This window comes from Musca vetustissima, unplaced genomic scaffold, assembly GCF_032173495.1.
Source record: "Musca vetustissima isolate MV318-11 ecotype Yass unplaced genomic scaffold, APGP_CSIRO_Mvet_v1 utg137930, whole genome shotgun sequence".
Classification (NCBI taxonomy): Eukaryota; Metazoa; Arthropoda; class Insecta; order Diptera; family Muscidae; genus Musca; species Musca vetustissima.
This window is the reverse complement of record NW_026888097.1, coordinates 2,026-18,599: the sequence shown is the minus strand read 5'-3', so window position 1 is coordinate 18,599 and position 16,574 is coordinate 2,026. Positions and strand designations below refer to the sequence as shown.

At 30.8% G+C, this 16,574-nt stretch overlaps 1 protein-coding gene across 1 annotated transcript in view; it reads right to left on the bottom strand.

Moving 5' to 3' along the window:
* The window catches only part of LOC133335919 (uncharacterized), a gene marked incomplete at its 5' end in the record, with an annotated part of 47,200 nt that extends 30,901 nt beyond the window's left edge, over window positions 1-16,299 (bottom strand). Inside the window, 3 exons of the mRNA XM_061544212.1 lie at window positions 502-841; window positions 7,900-8,112; window positions 16,054-16,299. Coding sequence (XP_061400196.1) covers window positions 502-841; window positions 7,900-8,112; window positions 16,054-16,299 — 799 coding nt within the window. The remainder of the gene's footprint in view (window positions 1-501; window positions 842-7,899; window positions 8,113-16,053) is intronic.
* Between the last annotated feature and the right edge of the window lie 275 nt (window positions 16,300-16,574).

The window sequence follows — 16,574 nt, the reverse complement described above, 5'->3', positions numbered from 1 at the left end:
AAATTAAAAAAAATCAAAATTAAAGCTCCAAAGCAAGTAGAAGAAAATAAAACAACAAAAATTAAACTAAGTTATTTGTTAGTGTTCGGGAGGGTTATTGTTAGCAAGTATTATTATGAGTAAAATATGTTACAGATGTATGTATGAGAATTTGTACATCGAAAGGTAATATTAGAAGCTACAAGGGGTTAATTTGTTTATATAGGGGTTAATTAAATCTTTTTTTTAATTATTTTAAAGCCCAAGTAAAAAATAGAATTTTTTTCAAACAAGAAAAATAGTGTTTAATGCTTGACAAACCAAACCATGCATATAAAGTAATTATTAGTAATAATATATAAAAATATTTATATAAAAACAAAAATAAAAAAACATAAATATATATTTTTTCATATATGAAAAAACTGGCAAAATTATTTATAAATAAAAAATAATAATCGAAAAAGAAATGAAACAGAAAAAAAGTAGACAACTTTTTGTTAACAAAAATTCATAACTTACCCGCTTAATTCTAGCATTGAACCACGTCGTACATTACGACGATGACTGGCCGTAACGGGGAAGGGACCCGCATGACCCGAATCACCAATGCCCGCCGAACCCGAACCGGATGATATCGACTGCGAACGTTTGTCCAAACGTGGATTGTAGGGTATTTGTGAAGAAGGCACAACCATTTGGCTGAGTGCGGCAGCCAAGGCCGGGTCGGAACCCCTAGCCGATGAGCCATCAGTGCCATCGACGGTCATAATACTGCCACCAGCGCCACCACGGGAACCGGAACTTTCACGACGGAATAGACCTATGACGGACTTGGGCTGTTTAGGTTTGTTTATACCACCTGAGAGGGGTTTTATTGTGGTGTGGGTGTGTGAGTGAGTGTGTTTAAAGGTGCAAGGGGCCATGGGTGTGTTTTCAAATATACGAATTTTGAATGTAGATTTTTTTTTCAGATTTGGTTTTTGTTCGATCACAGCGTGCACATGTTATGATGTTGTTTCAGATTTTTTGTTTTGTGTTTTAGGGCACATTTCAAAGTCAAGTAGAAAGAAAAACAAAACAACAATAGCGGTGACAAGGCCGTGGTTGATGAATGATTTGATTTTTTGATTGTTGTTATTTCGATTTCGTAATTTTTTTAGAGGAAAACAGTAACATTCACATCATATCATAGCATTTAGAATTTTTTTATTTAAGTGTTTGTTGTTGTTATTTTTTGTGTACGTTTCCAAAATAGTGTTTCGTTTGATTTTTGTTTCGTTTCATTTAATTCATAAAGACAGTTCAGAGGGACAGGCGCAATAAGAGAAAAAAGTAGAAAAGGAAGAGAGAAAAAAGTGGAAATTTAAAAAAATTGTTTGATAACAAAAATTAAATTGAAGAAAGTATGTAAATAAATTGTATATGTATTGGTATATTGTAGAAACACGCGCAAGTAGAAAAAAAAAAAACAAACGGAGTAGAAAAAATAAATTCGTTTTACAATTAAAAAAAATAAATTCATACATTACAAAGGTAATTATTTCATACATATATATTGGGATTGTAATATTTTAATTAAAAACATTAATTCTTTCTTTATATGTAAATAAAAAATACTTTTTATTACATCAAAAATTGTTAGTAAAGATATAATCATTTTGTTAATATTCTAATTCATTTCTAAATTATTGCATTTTAAATTTATTTTTTTTTATTTTCAAGATTTTTTATTATATCGCAATTAACTAACTTCAAATATTTTTTTTTAATACGAGTATAACAATTTTAATTTTTTTATAATTCAATTTATTTTTAAATTTATCAATTTTATGTTATTATTATTTTGTATTTTTTTAATTAAAAATTCATCCATATTCGTGATCAGAATAAGATTCTGTATCGATTTATCCGTCTATCAGTCAGTTGAAATCATGATAGAGCTCGGGTTCTCATTTTGGCTACAGTTATTGACCAATCGTCCCTAATTTTTGCATGTAGGACGGGTTCTGGTCATAGAAAACCCCTATGATCCTTTGATAATAATCCGTTAATATTTAGGGGATAAAATGAACCAAAAACTTTATTTTTATCGGTTTTTCTGGAAATTATTCATGGGAAATGGGATCTGGCCAAATATTAAATATGGTTATCTTTATAATAATCGGTCAATATTTAGCGGATCAAATGGACCCAGACTTTAGCGTGAAAATTACAATATTTGCATTCTATGGCGTATATATTTACTCCTGAAAGACATAGAACGGATAAGTTGATAGTATATACAAGAGGAGTTGTTGACCTTTAAATTGATAGTGATGTAACTACTCGGATATGGGAGTTATACGTAAATATTTACAGTCGTCTACGTATTCTTATATTATTTAGTAACCCATCACCACACTTGGAGGGCGGAAATATGGCGCTGATCGCTACGGAATTTTTCAAGAAGTTTCAATTGTGGTCAAGGTGATATATAGGGGGGTGAAATGGGTAGATTTTTTTATTTTTGTCAGGGTTTCTAGTCTGTCTAGAGGCCATAATTATAAGTCGAACATTAAAATTTGTATACGGGGAAGGGGCTCTGGTCTGGTTTTTATAATGATCGGTCAATATTTAGCGGGTCAAATGAACCAATGAACCAGACTTTGTAAAATAAGTACATTTGAATCTTATGATTTAAATGTTCAATCCGGGAACATATTTATTCATTAAAATTTATTTTTTTAATTGATTATTTTTCATTAAGGGAATCCAACGGTGTTAGAAAGGGTACAAGTCTGGCTCTCGTATGAACTAGGATTATTGGCTTCGCTCAAAAATCAACAAAATGGCGGACCTTTGAAAAAATCAGCTATTTTTTTACCACAAACCTAGTTTAAAAAATAAGGAAGATATTGACCGATCCTAGTTCATACGTCCCAAGAAACGTCCCAAAATTTGGAATCGATCGGATTATTTTTTGAGTTATCGTGTCCGCCATTCGCAAAAACGCTATTTGGAGAAAAATGAGAAGCCTTATTGTCGTCACTTGATGCTAGCACAAGATTTTCACATGACATTTCATAGGGGCATTATTGAACTAGTGTAGAATCAAATTAAATCAAAATACAAAATTAAATTTTTTGAAACCGAGAGGGGGGGGGGGGGGTCCACTTAAGTTATTATACTTTTTCAAATATATATTTTTATTTTTAAAATGTTTTAATTTTTTTAGTTGTAAAAATATTATTGAGATATTATTTATTTATTTATATTTTATTTATTTAATTGTGTGTTTATTATTTTTTATTTAATGTCATTACTATTTTTTAACTATTGTGCAGTTTATAGTTTTACATAAATTAAATATAAATACAGATGTGTCGTATACATAATACAAAACCATTCAATTTCGTTGATATCACGCATACGCCATGGTGGTTTTTGAAATTAATAATACTAATACTTCAAAGGGGACAATATTTTATTTTTTATAATAAACACTTATAAGTTAATAAAATAACTCTAAAATATTGTTTAAACATGCTTCGTATCACAATTTATAGGTGATTTCCTAGGGACTAGAAAGTAAATTATAATAGTATCCAAGTTCTGATTAATGCGGGAATGAACCTAGATATATGAATGGACAAATGAATTAAAATCCTATGCTGAACAATAGCCGACTTTTATTATTTTTCTTTTTTAAAAACAGGTAACTATCTCAAATGTGGTTCGAAGAGAGGATCTTTTTTGCTAATTTTTAATAAAATTCATTTTTTCTATAATACCATAATAAACATTTAAAGTTCCATAGTCGATATTATGTTGGGGTAAAATAAATTTATTAGGCCGGTCGTTGGAAATATCGATAAAATTGGAGAAATGATCGAAGTTGACCGGTATTTTAGCAGCCGTAACATTGCCTAGGAGCTAAACATCGACCATAAAACGGTTTGAACCATTTACACAAAGCTGGATTCAAAAAGAAACTCGATGTTAGGGTGCCACACCAATTAAAGGAAAAAAAGGATGGATCGAATTTCTATCTGCGAAGCCTTGGCCAAACGGAATGAGATAGAACCATTTCTTAAACGGATAGTGACTTGACATGAGAAATGGTTCACATACTATAACCCATTGCAAAAACGATCGTGTTCAAAGAGCGACGATTCAACTTAAACAACGGCCAAACCAGGACTAACGGTCAGGAAGGTTCTGCTATGCATTTGGTGGGACTGGAAGGAGATTATTTATTATAAGTTGCTTCCATATCGTCAAACGCTAAATTCTTAACTCTACTGTCAACAACTGGACCGTTTGAAGATAGCAATTGACCAGAAACGGCCAAAATTGGCCAATAGGAGAGGTGTCCCACCGAAGAAGTTCCACCAGGAAAACGCTAGTTCACACACATCTACATTAACTCGCCAGAAACTTCGGGAGCTTGTTTGGGAAGTTTTAATGTATCCGACATACAGTCCGGACTTGGCACCAATCGATTATCATATTTTTCTTGCATTGGAAAACTTCTTTAATTATAAAAAAATTGGTATCTTGGGAGGATTGTGAATATCCACTACTAGAGTTTTGCAAATAGATAGCAAGACTTCTATAAGAGAGGCATTATGAAGTTATATTTAAAATGGCAACAAATCATACAACAAAACGGTGTCTATTTGGTCAAAATCGGACATTCCAATCTAATAATGTGGTTGCGACTATATTATTGATATTCCGAAGAACTATAATAATTAATCGAAAAACATGTTAGCTTATCACCAAACCAGGGATGATACATTTTTTGGGGGAAAGACTTCAATAAAATACACCAATGAGGGACCGGAAGAGAAAAATTGATGTAGATGTTTCAAGCAAAAAATAAATCAGCTAGTCACGACTTCAACGTCGAATTTGTTACTCCAGATGTTCAATCAAGTGTCATAATTTCCAAAGAAAGGTTGAAATTGTTATATCGATAGTGTACATAGGTAACGAAGTAACCTATGTAAGTAACCCACACCCATAATAACAAAACTGGAACAGCATGGAGAGATTTTCATCGTGTACATCACACAGTTCTCAACGTGAATGGATACAAAATATAATTGGGTCTTGATTCGTATGGATTTATGTATACGTCACATGAGTGTACTTATATTAAATTTAAAACAAATATTTTATTTTGTTAGTATTTATTTCAAATTAGTTTTTTTTTGGTTAGTAACAATTTTTATTTATATATTATTTATTTTATATTTTAAAATATAGTTGATAAAAAAGAAAATAAAACAAAATAATTTGTTTCCAATTATGTTATGTAAATACGTTAGTTTCCAGTTATTAATGTTTTTAATTAAAATATTACAATTTCTTTATGGTATATATTATAAAAAATACACAAACAATAAACTATATATTTCACAATATTACAAATTATAAAATTTATGTACATTCTATTCTATAAATATAAATTGTTTATATAAAAGTATATTTTTATTTAAGTAAAAAAGTATTTAATACTGTATTGTTATATAATACTGCTTTTATATATAATACTGTAAAAATTTATTTTTATATTTTAACATTTAAACAACATTTAATACAGAAAAACAAATGTTATTTACTAATAATCTCGATATATGAAAAAATTCTATATTTTTCAATATATATAAAAATAGGTCAACATTTATATAGGAAGACCAAAAAAATTTTTTGTCGTGTGACTTTCTCATTGACTATTTTGAAAACGAAACAAAGGGGGTAGCTTACATGCACTCTCTTGCATTCACGCTTTCAGAATCTAAACAAAATGAATGGCGGCTTATTTTGTTTTATGAAACTTTATGTTGAGTGAATTGAAGTTGTAAGTTTTATTTTTTTCTAATCTTTAATTTGTTTTCGTGGGAATGTCGAATTGCATCTAATTGGCTACAAAATGAATACTGATTATATGAAAAACAATCATAAGTGTTTTGTGGAATTTTTAAAGGTATGGATTTAAAACTATTACATTACAAACCTATTACATTTTCAAATTTCTTTTAATATACTTTTTGAAAGAATGATTGAAATATTTTTGAAGATCGCAGGCTTGAATTTTTTTTTAAAAATATTTGTTAATGTGGCGAAATTGACTTGGATTAAAATAAAATATTTTTGAAATTCAGCTATAAGCTCGACTCAAAAAAAATCTTTTTGAAGGCCAAGTATGGCCAGTTTTTATACCCTACACAACTATGTTGGTAGCCCCAAGAGTTTATAACGCCGCGATCGTCATATCTCGACCGGGTGAGTAGATAGGTCCGTCCGTCTGTCCTTTATAATTTGTAAACACGATACAGGCCACAGTTATGTACCAATCTTCACGACATTGCACATGTAGGATGGGTTCTGTCCAATGAAGACACCTATTGTTTTTGGTAAAGACCGGTTAATATTTATGGGATGAAATGGACCAAATATTTAATTTTTGTTGGTTTTCTGGTCGCTCCAAAGATCGCAATTATGCCCAAATATCGCAAAATTTTACATGAAGAAGGGGATCGGGCCAAATAATAAGCATGCCAGTTTTGATAAAGATCGGCCAATATTTAGCGGGTCAAATGGACCCTGACTTTTATGTGAAAAATGACTAAATTTGTATTCTATAGCGTATATATTTACTCCTGCAGGACATAGAACCGAGAAGTTGATGGTATATCCAAGAGGAGAGGTTGGCCTTATGGCTGCATGTACTCTGATGTGGGAGTTATACATAATTAGGTAAAGGTGGCTATGTGCATAGTATTACCATTACTCCATTAGAGGACGGAAATGTCGCGCTGATAGCTTTGAATTTGTACATGAACTTTCGATTATGGTCAAGGACGACGCCTATAGTTTTCGGTGAAGTTGAGATTTCATTCAGAGGGTGCAATGAACCGAAAACTTTAATTTTATCAGATTTTCTAGTCGCTCTAGAGGCAATTATTATATGCAGAACATCACATATTTTACAAGGTGAAGGGGATCTGACCAAATACTTAGTGCGGCTGTTTAGATGATGACCGGTCAATATTCCGAGGGTCAACCAAAACCTAAAGTGACCATTTTTTTTATTTTACGGCGTAAAAATTCACTTCAAGGAAAAAAATTGGAAAATATGCCAGGGTTAGAAAGGGAAGTTGTTGATGTATAATCGGTAAAAATGGTGCAAATATCTCGAAATATTGCCCAGGCTCAGAATATAGAACCGCAGAAAGTTTGATTTTCGTGGTAGTGGTGTAGGGTATCATATGGTCGGCCCGTCCGACTATACTGCTCCGCTCACTGGTTTAAAAATAATTTTTTGAAGATTTATGAATAGCTTTTCTGAATAATAAAAGAAATATATTTTTGGACGCATAGATTGTATAACAAATTTCCAAAGGCCCAGTAATAGATAAGAATTCGTTAAAAATCTGCTTATTGACCCAGTTTTTTTTAATATTTTTTGTAGACCAAAAATTATCTTGAGGATGGAAGTGGAATATTTCAAAAATATTTTCAAACAAATGCAACACTGAATCTAATATTTTCTTATGTCATGCTATAATAATCGAGGTATGGGCGTGGATTTTTGTAGACTACATATAAGCGTGATTTTTTAATATATAATTTTTTAATTTCACAAAATACTTATTCAATCCTGTATTAATCCTAAAACAATCTCAAAAAAAAGATATGCAAAAGTCAATGATTTTGAAAATTTGTTCAAATGGAAATTTTGTTTATCGATATACTAACTACAGTGAAGAAGATGTTGTCGTTTTTGCTCTGCAATGCTGTTTTGAAAATTTGTAAACGTAAAAAAACATTCTCTAAAACTAAGGTGCATACAAATAACTTGGTATATATGTAATAATATACTATATAGTTATGAACGCTATATAAACAAAAATCGCATTTATACTTTACCTAAGAATGTAGCACTTGGTGAATTATAGGCCAAATATTCTTTATTGGATGCCCAGGCGGGGAATTCATTTTGTTGTACGGCATCGGAAATTTCGTCACCCTGACGTTTCCATGGCAGCTGGGATTCAGTGGCGGTGGGTGTGGCCACACGGCGTTCGCCATCTGAATCGCGTGATAGATTGCGATCTTCTTCGGGTATGGCATTCTCTGCTACTTTTTTGGGTGGGAAGAGAATGGAAAATTTGAAATTAGTATTATTTTCTTTGTGAATATTTTTTTTTTTGGGTTTCAAATTTAATTGAGTTTTTTTTTTTTTTTTTTTTTTTTTTGGCAAAAAGCATTTATGCAAACAACACAAAAGCTAAACATAAACATAACATTTTTTCTTGTTGTTGAGTTTTTTGAAAACTTAAAAAAAATTAAAATTAAAAAAAAAGTTTTGTGTCTATGGAACGAAAAGTGAAGAGTATTTTTTTCGAACAAACAAACCAAAACAAAACGATTAGTAAAAGGTATACAAAGTTCATGGGATGGATGGTACGACATGCAGGAACATATGGAAAGAAGGGGGGTGTGGGTTATTGTTGTGTTCACGGCACAATGCAGAGTTTTTTTGTGTTAAGAGTTTTTTCTTGAGATTATTTCAGTGTGTAGATGATATTAAATATTTAAATATTAATAACATTAAATATAACCAAGGCTTGGATTTTTATTATTAAGAAATATTTTTTGAAGTCTAGCGATAGGTGTTCATTATCAAAAAATAATTTTGATGGCCTACCAATGGGGTTGGAATTTTTAGAAAATACTTTTTATGATCTTCCAAAAAAAAAAAAACTAGATTTTTAAATATATATGAGTTTCCTATAGTTTCCTATTTTGAACTCCTTATGAAGGCGTGGATTTTAAAAAAAAAATATTTTTAAATCTTTATCAAGGCGTGGATTTTTTAAAAAAAATATTTTTTAAAACTTTATTAAGGCGTGGATATAAAAAAAATATATATTTTTTAAATCTTTATCAAGGCTTGGATTTTTTAAAGAATATTTTCTCCGAAGACTTTATCAAGGCGTGGATTTTTAAAAAAAATATTTTTTTAAATCCTTATTCGGGAGTGGATTTTTAAAAAATATTTTTTAAGTCCTTTTCAAGGCGTGGATTTTTTAAAAAATATTTTTTAAATCCTTATCAAGGTGTGGATTTTTTAAAAAAAAATTTTTAAGTCCTTATCATGGCGTGGATTTTATTAAAAAATATTTTTTAAATCTTTATCAAGGCGTGGATTTTTAAAAAAAATATTTTTTAAGTCCTTATCAAGGCGTGGATTTTTTAAAAAATATTTTTGAAGTCCTTATCAAGGCGAGGATATTTTAAAAAATATTTTTTAAGTCCTTATCAAGGCGTGGATTTTTAAAAAAATGTTTAAGTCCTTATCAAGGCGTGGATTTTTCAAAAAAATATTTTTTAAGCCCTTATCAATGCGTGGATTTTTTAAATAAATATTTTTTAAGTCCTTATCAAGGCGTGGATTTTTTAAAAAATATTTTTTAAGTCCTTACCAAGGCGTGGATTTTTTAAAAAACATTTTTTAAGTCCTTATCAAGGCGTGGATTTTTTAAAGAATATTTTTTAAGGCCTTATCAAGGCGTGGATTTTTTAAAGAATATTTTTTCAAGGCCTTATCAAGGCGTGGATTTTTTAAAGAATATTTTTTCAAGGCCTTATCAAGGCGTGGATTTTTTAAAGAATATTTTTTTGTACAAGAGAGAGATAGAGGTTTTTTGAAAATTGTAAAAATGTCTACATTTGTTATTTATATATATGCAATTATTTACATAATTATATTCCTCTACACAATGAAATAATCTCAAAAACAATTTTTTTTTCTTTTTAAAAAACATTTGGAAACACAAAACATTTTTTTGTGCACAGAAAAAAAAACGTACAAAATAACACAAACAAAAATAAAAATAAATAATAAAAAAAATATTAACAAAAATCATGCACAAAAATGCCATGCTTTTTTCATTGGAATCTCATCGATATAAAAAATAAATAAAAATTAAAAAAATAATAATATGACGTCTTATAAAAAATAATGACACATATTGTGATATACAATGAAACTAAAAGTAAAAATATCGAACATTATATTCAAAATTATTTTTTATCTTGCTTTTCAAAGCATCATAAGCACTGTCTACTACAGATGAGGCTGCTGAAGAGTGGAGCGGGGATGGATGAGATCATTAACTAGTATCTAAAGATATTGACGCATATCTGGCTGGCAACTATCAAACAAATGATTTATATATATTTGATTTTATATTTTCTAACACAATAATTATTAAAAATGAGGTTTTATATTTATTTGGCAATTTTCTTCGGCTCTTCATCATATAGGGCATTCTATGGAGTTTTTTCGTTGGATATCCGTTTCATTTTATACATAATATTTTCTTATATATATTTTTTACAATATATACATTAAGTATTTAAAATTTATAAAGCAAAAACAACATTAAAATTAAAACAAAATAAATAATCGGTTGGCAATTCCAAATATGAGAATCCTCTATGGCGTATAAGTATTGTAGGTTAGTATACGACACCTTGTCCATATTAATAGTAATCATACGACACAGTGGTCTACAAATAAAAACCAAATTTTAGTACGGCAACTGAAGCCACAGAGTATTTAAACATATTGTCTAAGACGTGGGTTTTTTAAAAATATTTTTTCGGGAGGTTTTTCAGGTTCTACCAAAGGCGTGGATTTTTATACCCTACACAACTATGTTGTCAGGGTATTATAGCTTTGTGCAGCCCCAAGAGTTTGTAACGCCGCGTTATATTGGTCCTAGACCCACCTTTAAGTATACCGATCGTCATATCTCGACTAGCTGAGTCGATCTAGACATGTGTGTCCGCCCATCCGTCCGCTTTTCCATTATAATTTGTAAAAACGATACAGGCGACAGTTATGGACAAATCTTCACGAAATTTTGCATGTAGAATGGGTTCTGGCCAATGAAGACCCCTAAATTTTTGGTAAGGATCGATTGATATTTAGGAGATAAATGGACCAAAAACATTATTTTAGTCTGTTTTTCTGGTCGCTCTTGAGGCCGCAATTATGGTCCGATCATCACGAAATTTTACATGGGGAAGGGGATCGGGCCGAAGAATAATAAGCATGCCTGTTTTGATAAAGATCTGTCAATATTTAGCGGATCAAATGAACCCCGACTTTTGTGTGAAAAATGACAAAATTCGTATTCAATGGCGTATATATTTTCCCCTGAAGGATATAGACCCAAGAAGTTGATAGGATCTGACCTTTAAATTGATAACAATTTTATTTTCGTATGTACTCGGATGTGGGAGTTACACTTAAATATTTACAGGTGCTTACGTATTCAGATATTGTTTAGTAACCCATTACCACACAAGAGGGCGAAAATATAGAGCTGATCGCTTTGAAATTTTCCATGAGGATTCAGGTATGGACAAGGACAAGGCCTATAATTTTCGGTGATGATCAGATAATAAGATTGGGATAAAGTGGACCGAATACTTTTTGTGTTTTTTCGAGTCGATGCCAATAGGCCGAACATCACAACACAACCCACCTGAAGGAAATATGGACAAATAATTAGAAAAGCTATACTGAATATAAATAGTAATATTCGGAAAATATGTCAGTATAAGGAAGAGGTGCTGTTGACCTCTAATCAGGCTAGGGGAACGAAATATTGCCCAGGCTCGGAATAAACATCCGCAGAAAGTTAGAGTTCCGTGGTAATTGTGTAGGGTATCGTATGGTCGGGTCCGTCCGACTATACTGCTCCGCTCACTGGTTTTAAATAATTTTTTATTTCGAGGACTATTAAAAGCGTTGATTTTTTGAAATATCTCTTTTCAAAGACCACACAAGGCGTCGTTTGATTTAATAATATTTTATTGGGGACTATCTAAGGAATGAATTTTAAAATCCAAGTCGTGGATTTTTTAAAATATGTTTTCAGGGTCTACCAAAAGAGTGGAATTTTTGAAATATGTTTTTCAGGGTCAACAAAAGGCGTGGACTTTTTAAAATATGTTTTTCAGGGTATACTAAAGGCGTGAATTTATTCAAGGACCAATACAAGTAGTGGATTTTTTAAAACATTTTTCAGGGACCAATACAAGGCGTGGATTTATTAAAAAACTCTTTTCGGGGACCACTACAAGACGTGGATTTATTAAAAAAAATATTTTTCGGGACCAATACAAGGCGTGGATTTATTAAAAAACTCTTTTCGGGGACCACTACAAGACGTGGATTTATTAAAAAAAATATTTTTTCGGGACCAATACAAGGCGTGGATTTATTAAAAAACTCTTTTCGGGGACCACTACAAGACGTGGATTTATTAAAAAAATATTTTTTCGGGACCAATACAAGTAGTGGATTTTTTAAAACATTTTTTCAGGGACCAATACAAGGCGTGAATATTTTTCGGGACCAATACAAGTAGTGGATTTTTTAAAACATTTTTTCAGGGACCAATACAAGGCGTGAATATTTTTTCGGGACCAATACAAGTAGTGGATTTTTTAAAACATTTTTTCAGGGACCAATACAAGGCGTGAATATTTTTTCGGGACCAATACAAGTAGTGGATTTTTTAAAACATTTTTTCAGGGACCAATACAAGGCGTGAATATTTTTTCGGGACCAATACAAGTAGTGGATTTTTTAAAACATTTTTTCAGGGACCAATACAAGGCGTGGATTTATTAAAAAAAATATTTTTTCGGGACCAATACAAGGCGTGGATTTATTAAAAAAAATATTTTTTCGGGACCAATACAAGGCGTGGATTTATTAAAAAACTCTTTTCGGGGACCACTACAAGACGTGGATTTATTAAAAAAATATTTTTTCGGGACCAATACAAGTAGTGGATTTTTTAAAACATTTTTTCAGGGACCAATACAAGGCGTGAATATTTTTTCGGGACCAATACAAGTAGTGGATTTTTTAAAACATTTTTTCAGGGACCAATACAAGGCGTGGATTTATTAAAAAAAATATTTTTTCGGGACCAATACAAGGCGTGGATTTATTAAAAAAAATATTTTTTCGGGACCAATACAAGGCGTGGATTTATTAAAAAACTCTTTTCGGGGACCACTACAAGACGTGGATTTATTAAAAAAATATTTTTTCGGGACCAATACAAGTAGTGGATTTTTTAAAACATTTTTTCAGGGACCAATACAAGGCGTGAATATTTTTTCGGGACCAATACAAGTAGTGGATTTTTTAAAACATTTTTTCAGGGACCAATACAAGGCGTGAATATTTTTTCGGGACCAATACAAGTAGTGGATTTTTTAAAACATTTTTTCAGGGACCAATACAAGGCGTGGATTTATTAAAAAAAATATTTTTTCGGGACCAATACAAGGCGTGGATTTATTAAAAAAAATATTTTTTCGGGACCAATACAAGGCGTGGATTTATTAAAAAACTCTTTTCGGGGACCACTACAAGACGTGGATTTATTAAAAAAATATTTTTTCGGGACCAATACAAGTAGTGGATTTTTTAAAACATTTTTTCAGGGACCAATACAAGGCGTGAATATTTTTTCGGGACCAATACAAGTAGTGGATTTTTTAAAACATTTTTTCAGGGACCAATACAAGGCGTGGATTTATTAAAAAAAATATTTTTTCGGGACCAATACAAGGCGTGGATTTATTAAAAAAAATATTTTTTCGGGACCAATACAAGGCGTGGATTTATTAAAAAACTCTTTTCGGGGACCACTACAAGACGTGGATTTATTAAAAAAATATTTTTTCGGGACCAATACAAGTAGTGGATTTTTTAAAACATTTTTTCAGGGACCAATACAAGGCGTGAATATTTTTTCGGGACCAATACAAGTAGTGGATTTTTTAAAACATTTTTTCAGGGACCAATACAAGGCGTGAATATTTTTTCGGGACCAATACAAGTAGTGGATTTTTTAAAACATTTTTTCAGGGACCAATACAAGGCGTGGATTTATTAAAAAAAAATATTTTTTCGGGACCAATACAAGGCGTGGATTTATTAAAAAAAATATTTTTTCGGGACCAATACAAGGCGTGGATTTATTAAAAAAAATATTTTTTCGGGACCAATACAAGGCGTGGATTTATTAAAAAAAATATTTTTCGGGACCAAAACAAGGCGTGGATTTATTTAAAAAATATTTTTTGGGACCAATACAAGGCGTGGATTTATTAAAAAAAATATTTTTTGGGACCAATACAAGGCGTGGATTTATTAAAAAAAAATATTTTATAAGGACTATCTCAAGGGCCAATATAAGGCGTGGATTTATTAAGGACTATCTCAAGGACCAATACAAGGCGTGGATTTATTAAAAAAATATATTTTTCGGGACCAATACAAGGCGTGTTTTATTAAAAAAATATTTTTTGGGACCAATACAAGGCGTGGATTTATTAAAAAAAATATTTTTTGGGACCAATACAAGGCGTGGATTTATTAAAAAAAAATATTTTATAAGGACTATCTCAAGGGCCAATATAAGGCGTGGATTTATTAAGGACTATCTCAAGGACCAATACAAGGCGTGGATTTATTAAAAAAATATATTTTTCGGGACCAATACAAGGCGTGTTTTATTAAAAAAATATTTTTTGGGACCAATACAAGGCGTGGATTTATTAAAAAAAATATTTTTTGGGACCAATACAAGGCGTGGATTTATTAAAAAAAAATATTTTATAAGGACTATCTCAAGGGCCAATATAAGGCGTGGATTTATTAAGGACTATCTCAAGGACCAATACAAGGCGTGGATTTATTAAAAAAATATATTTTTCGGGACCAATACAAGGCGTGTTTTATTAAAAAAATATTTTTTGGGACCAAAATATATTTTTAGGGGACTATCTCAAGGACCAATACAAGGCGTGGATTTATTAAAAAAAATATATTTTTCGGTACCAATACAAGGCGTGTTTTATTAAAAAAAAAATATATTTTTCGGTACCAATACAAGGCGTGTTTTATTAAAAAAAATATATTTTTCGGTACCAATACAAGGCGTGTTTTATTAAAAAAAATATATTTTTCGGTACCAATACAAGGCGTGTTTTATTAAAAAAAATATTTTTTGGGACCAAAATATATTTTTAGGGGACTATCTCAAGGACCAATACAAGGCGTGGATTTATTTAAAAAATAAAAAAAATATTTTTTAAGGACTATCTCAAGGACCAATACAAGGCGTGGATTTATTTAAAAAAATATATTTTTTAAGGACTATCTCAAGGACCAAGACAAGGCGTGGATTTATTAAAAAAAATATTTTTCAGGGACTATCTCAAGGACCAATAGAAGGCGAATTTCTTTTTAAATTTTTAAAAAATATTTTTTTCGGAACTATACAAGGCGTGAATTTTTAAAAAATATTTGTTTGTAGACCTCTACAAGACATTGATTTTTTTTTTTTTTTTTTTGATAAATTGGAAATATTTCGTTTTTTTAAAAAATATTATTCTAATCATGTTAATTCTCGGTGGCGTATAAGTTCTGTAGTTCGTATACGACACCTTGTCCAATAATAATCATACGACACTGTGGTCCAAAGAGGAAAAATAGTTTTCGAGAACTATTTGAAATAGGTAAACTTAACTATTTAAAAATATTTTGTTATTGTTTTTGAAATGCCAACCAATATTAAAAAAATGAATATATTTAAATTGAAATGAAAAATATATACATGGAAAGCAGAAATTTGTTTGTAATTGAAACCAGTGCGTTATAAAAAAACTCATAGAACAAACATCTCTACAAATAAAGTTATAAAAAATTGATCTTTAAAAAATCAAGAAGAAACATTACTTTAAAAAAAATTGCCAATTAAAATATTTAGTTATTAAAAATTAAATATTAATTTTTAATATATAAAAAATGATTTCTTTTTTTTCGTTAAATGTATCAATGAACTCATGGTCGTCTACGCAAAACAAATATTCAAGAGAGTAATATTAATGAGAGATAGGAGAGCAGCGATACATTTTTTCATTTCAATCGTGGGGATGAGGAGAATTTTTATTTTGCCAGCGGGCATCATCAATTACCAATGCTCTGATAGGAACGATCCCTGCGCCAGGGTAATATTAATTCGGCCGCTGTTGGACCAATCGGCGGATCTGGTGAAAGTAATTTTTCTGGACTCTCACTGGGACTGTGTGATGGCTCACGTGCCGCTGACGATGATGACGGTGTGGCATAGTGTTGGACAATGCGAGCTTTGGAAGCATCAAAACCGGGTAAATTTTGTATGTGAGCAATTAGGGAATTATTATTGGCACGATCAGAATCCGCTGTCGTAGGTGGCAGTTTGTTCGTTTCGTGTTTTGATTTCGAGTTTTCGATTTCGAGTTTGTGATAAATTGATGTGGAGTGTTGAGATGGTGTTGGTATAGTTGTGTATATATGTGTCACATTTTTTTTGTGTAGAGTAGAGGTGTTGTATATCCAGTCAGTTTTTTTACAATATTTTATTGTATAGTTGTTGGTATATCGTCGTTGTTTTTATAATAGTCATTTATATGTAAATATTATAACGATTTGTTTTATGGCACAGGTTTAGCAAGGC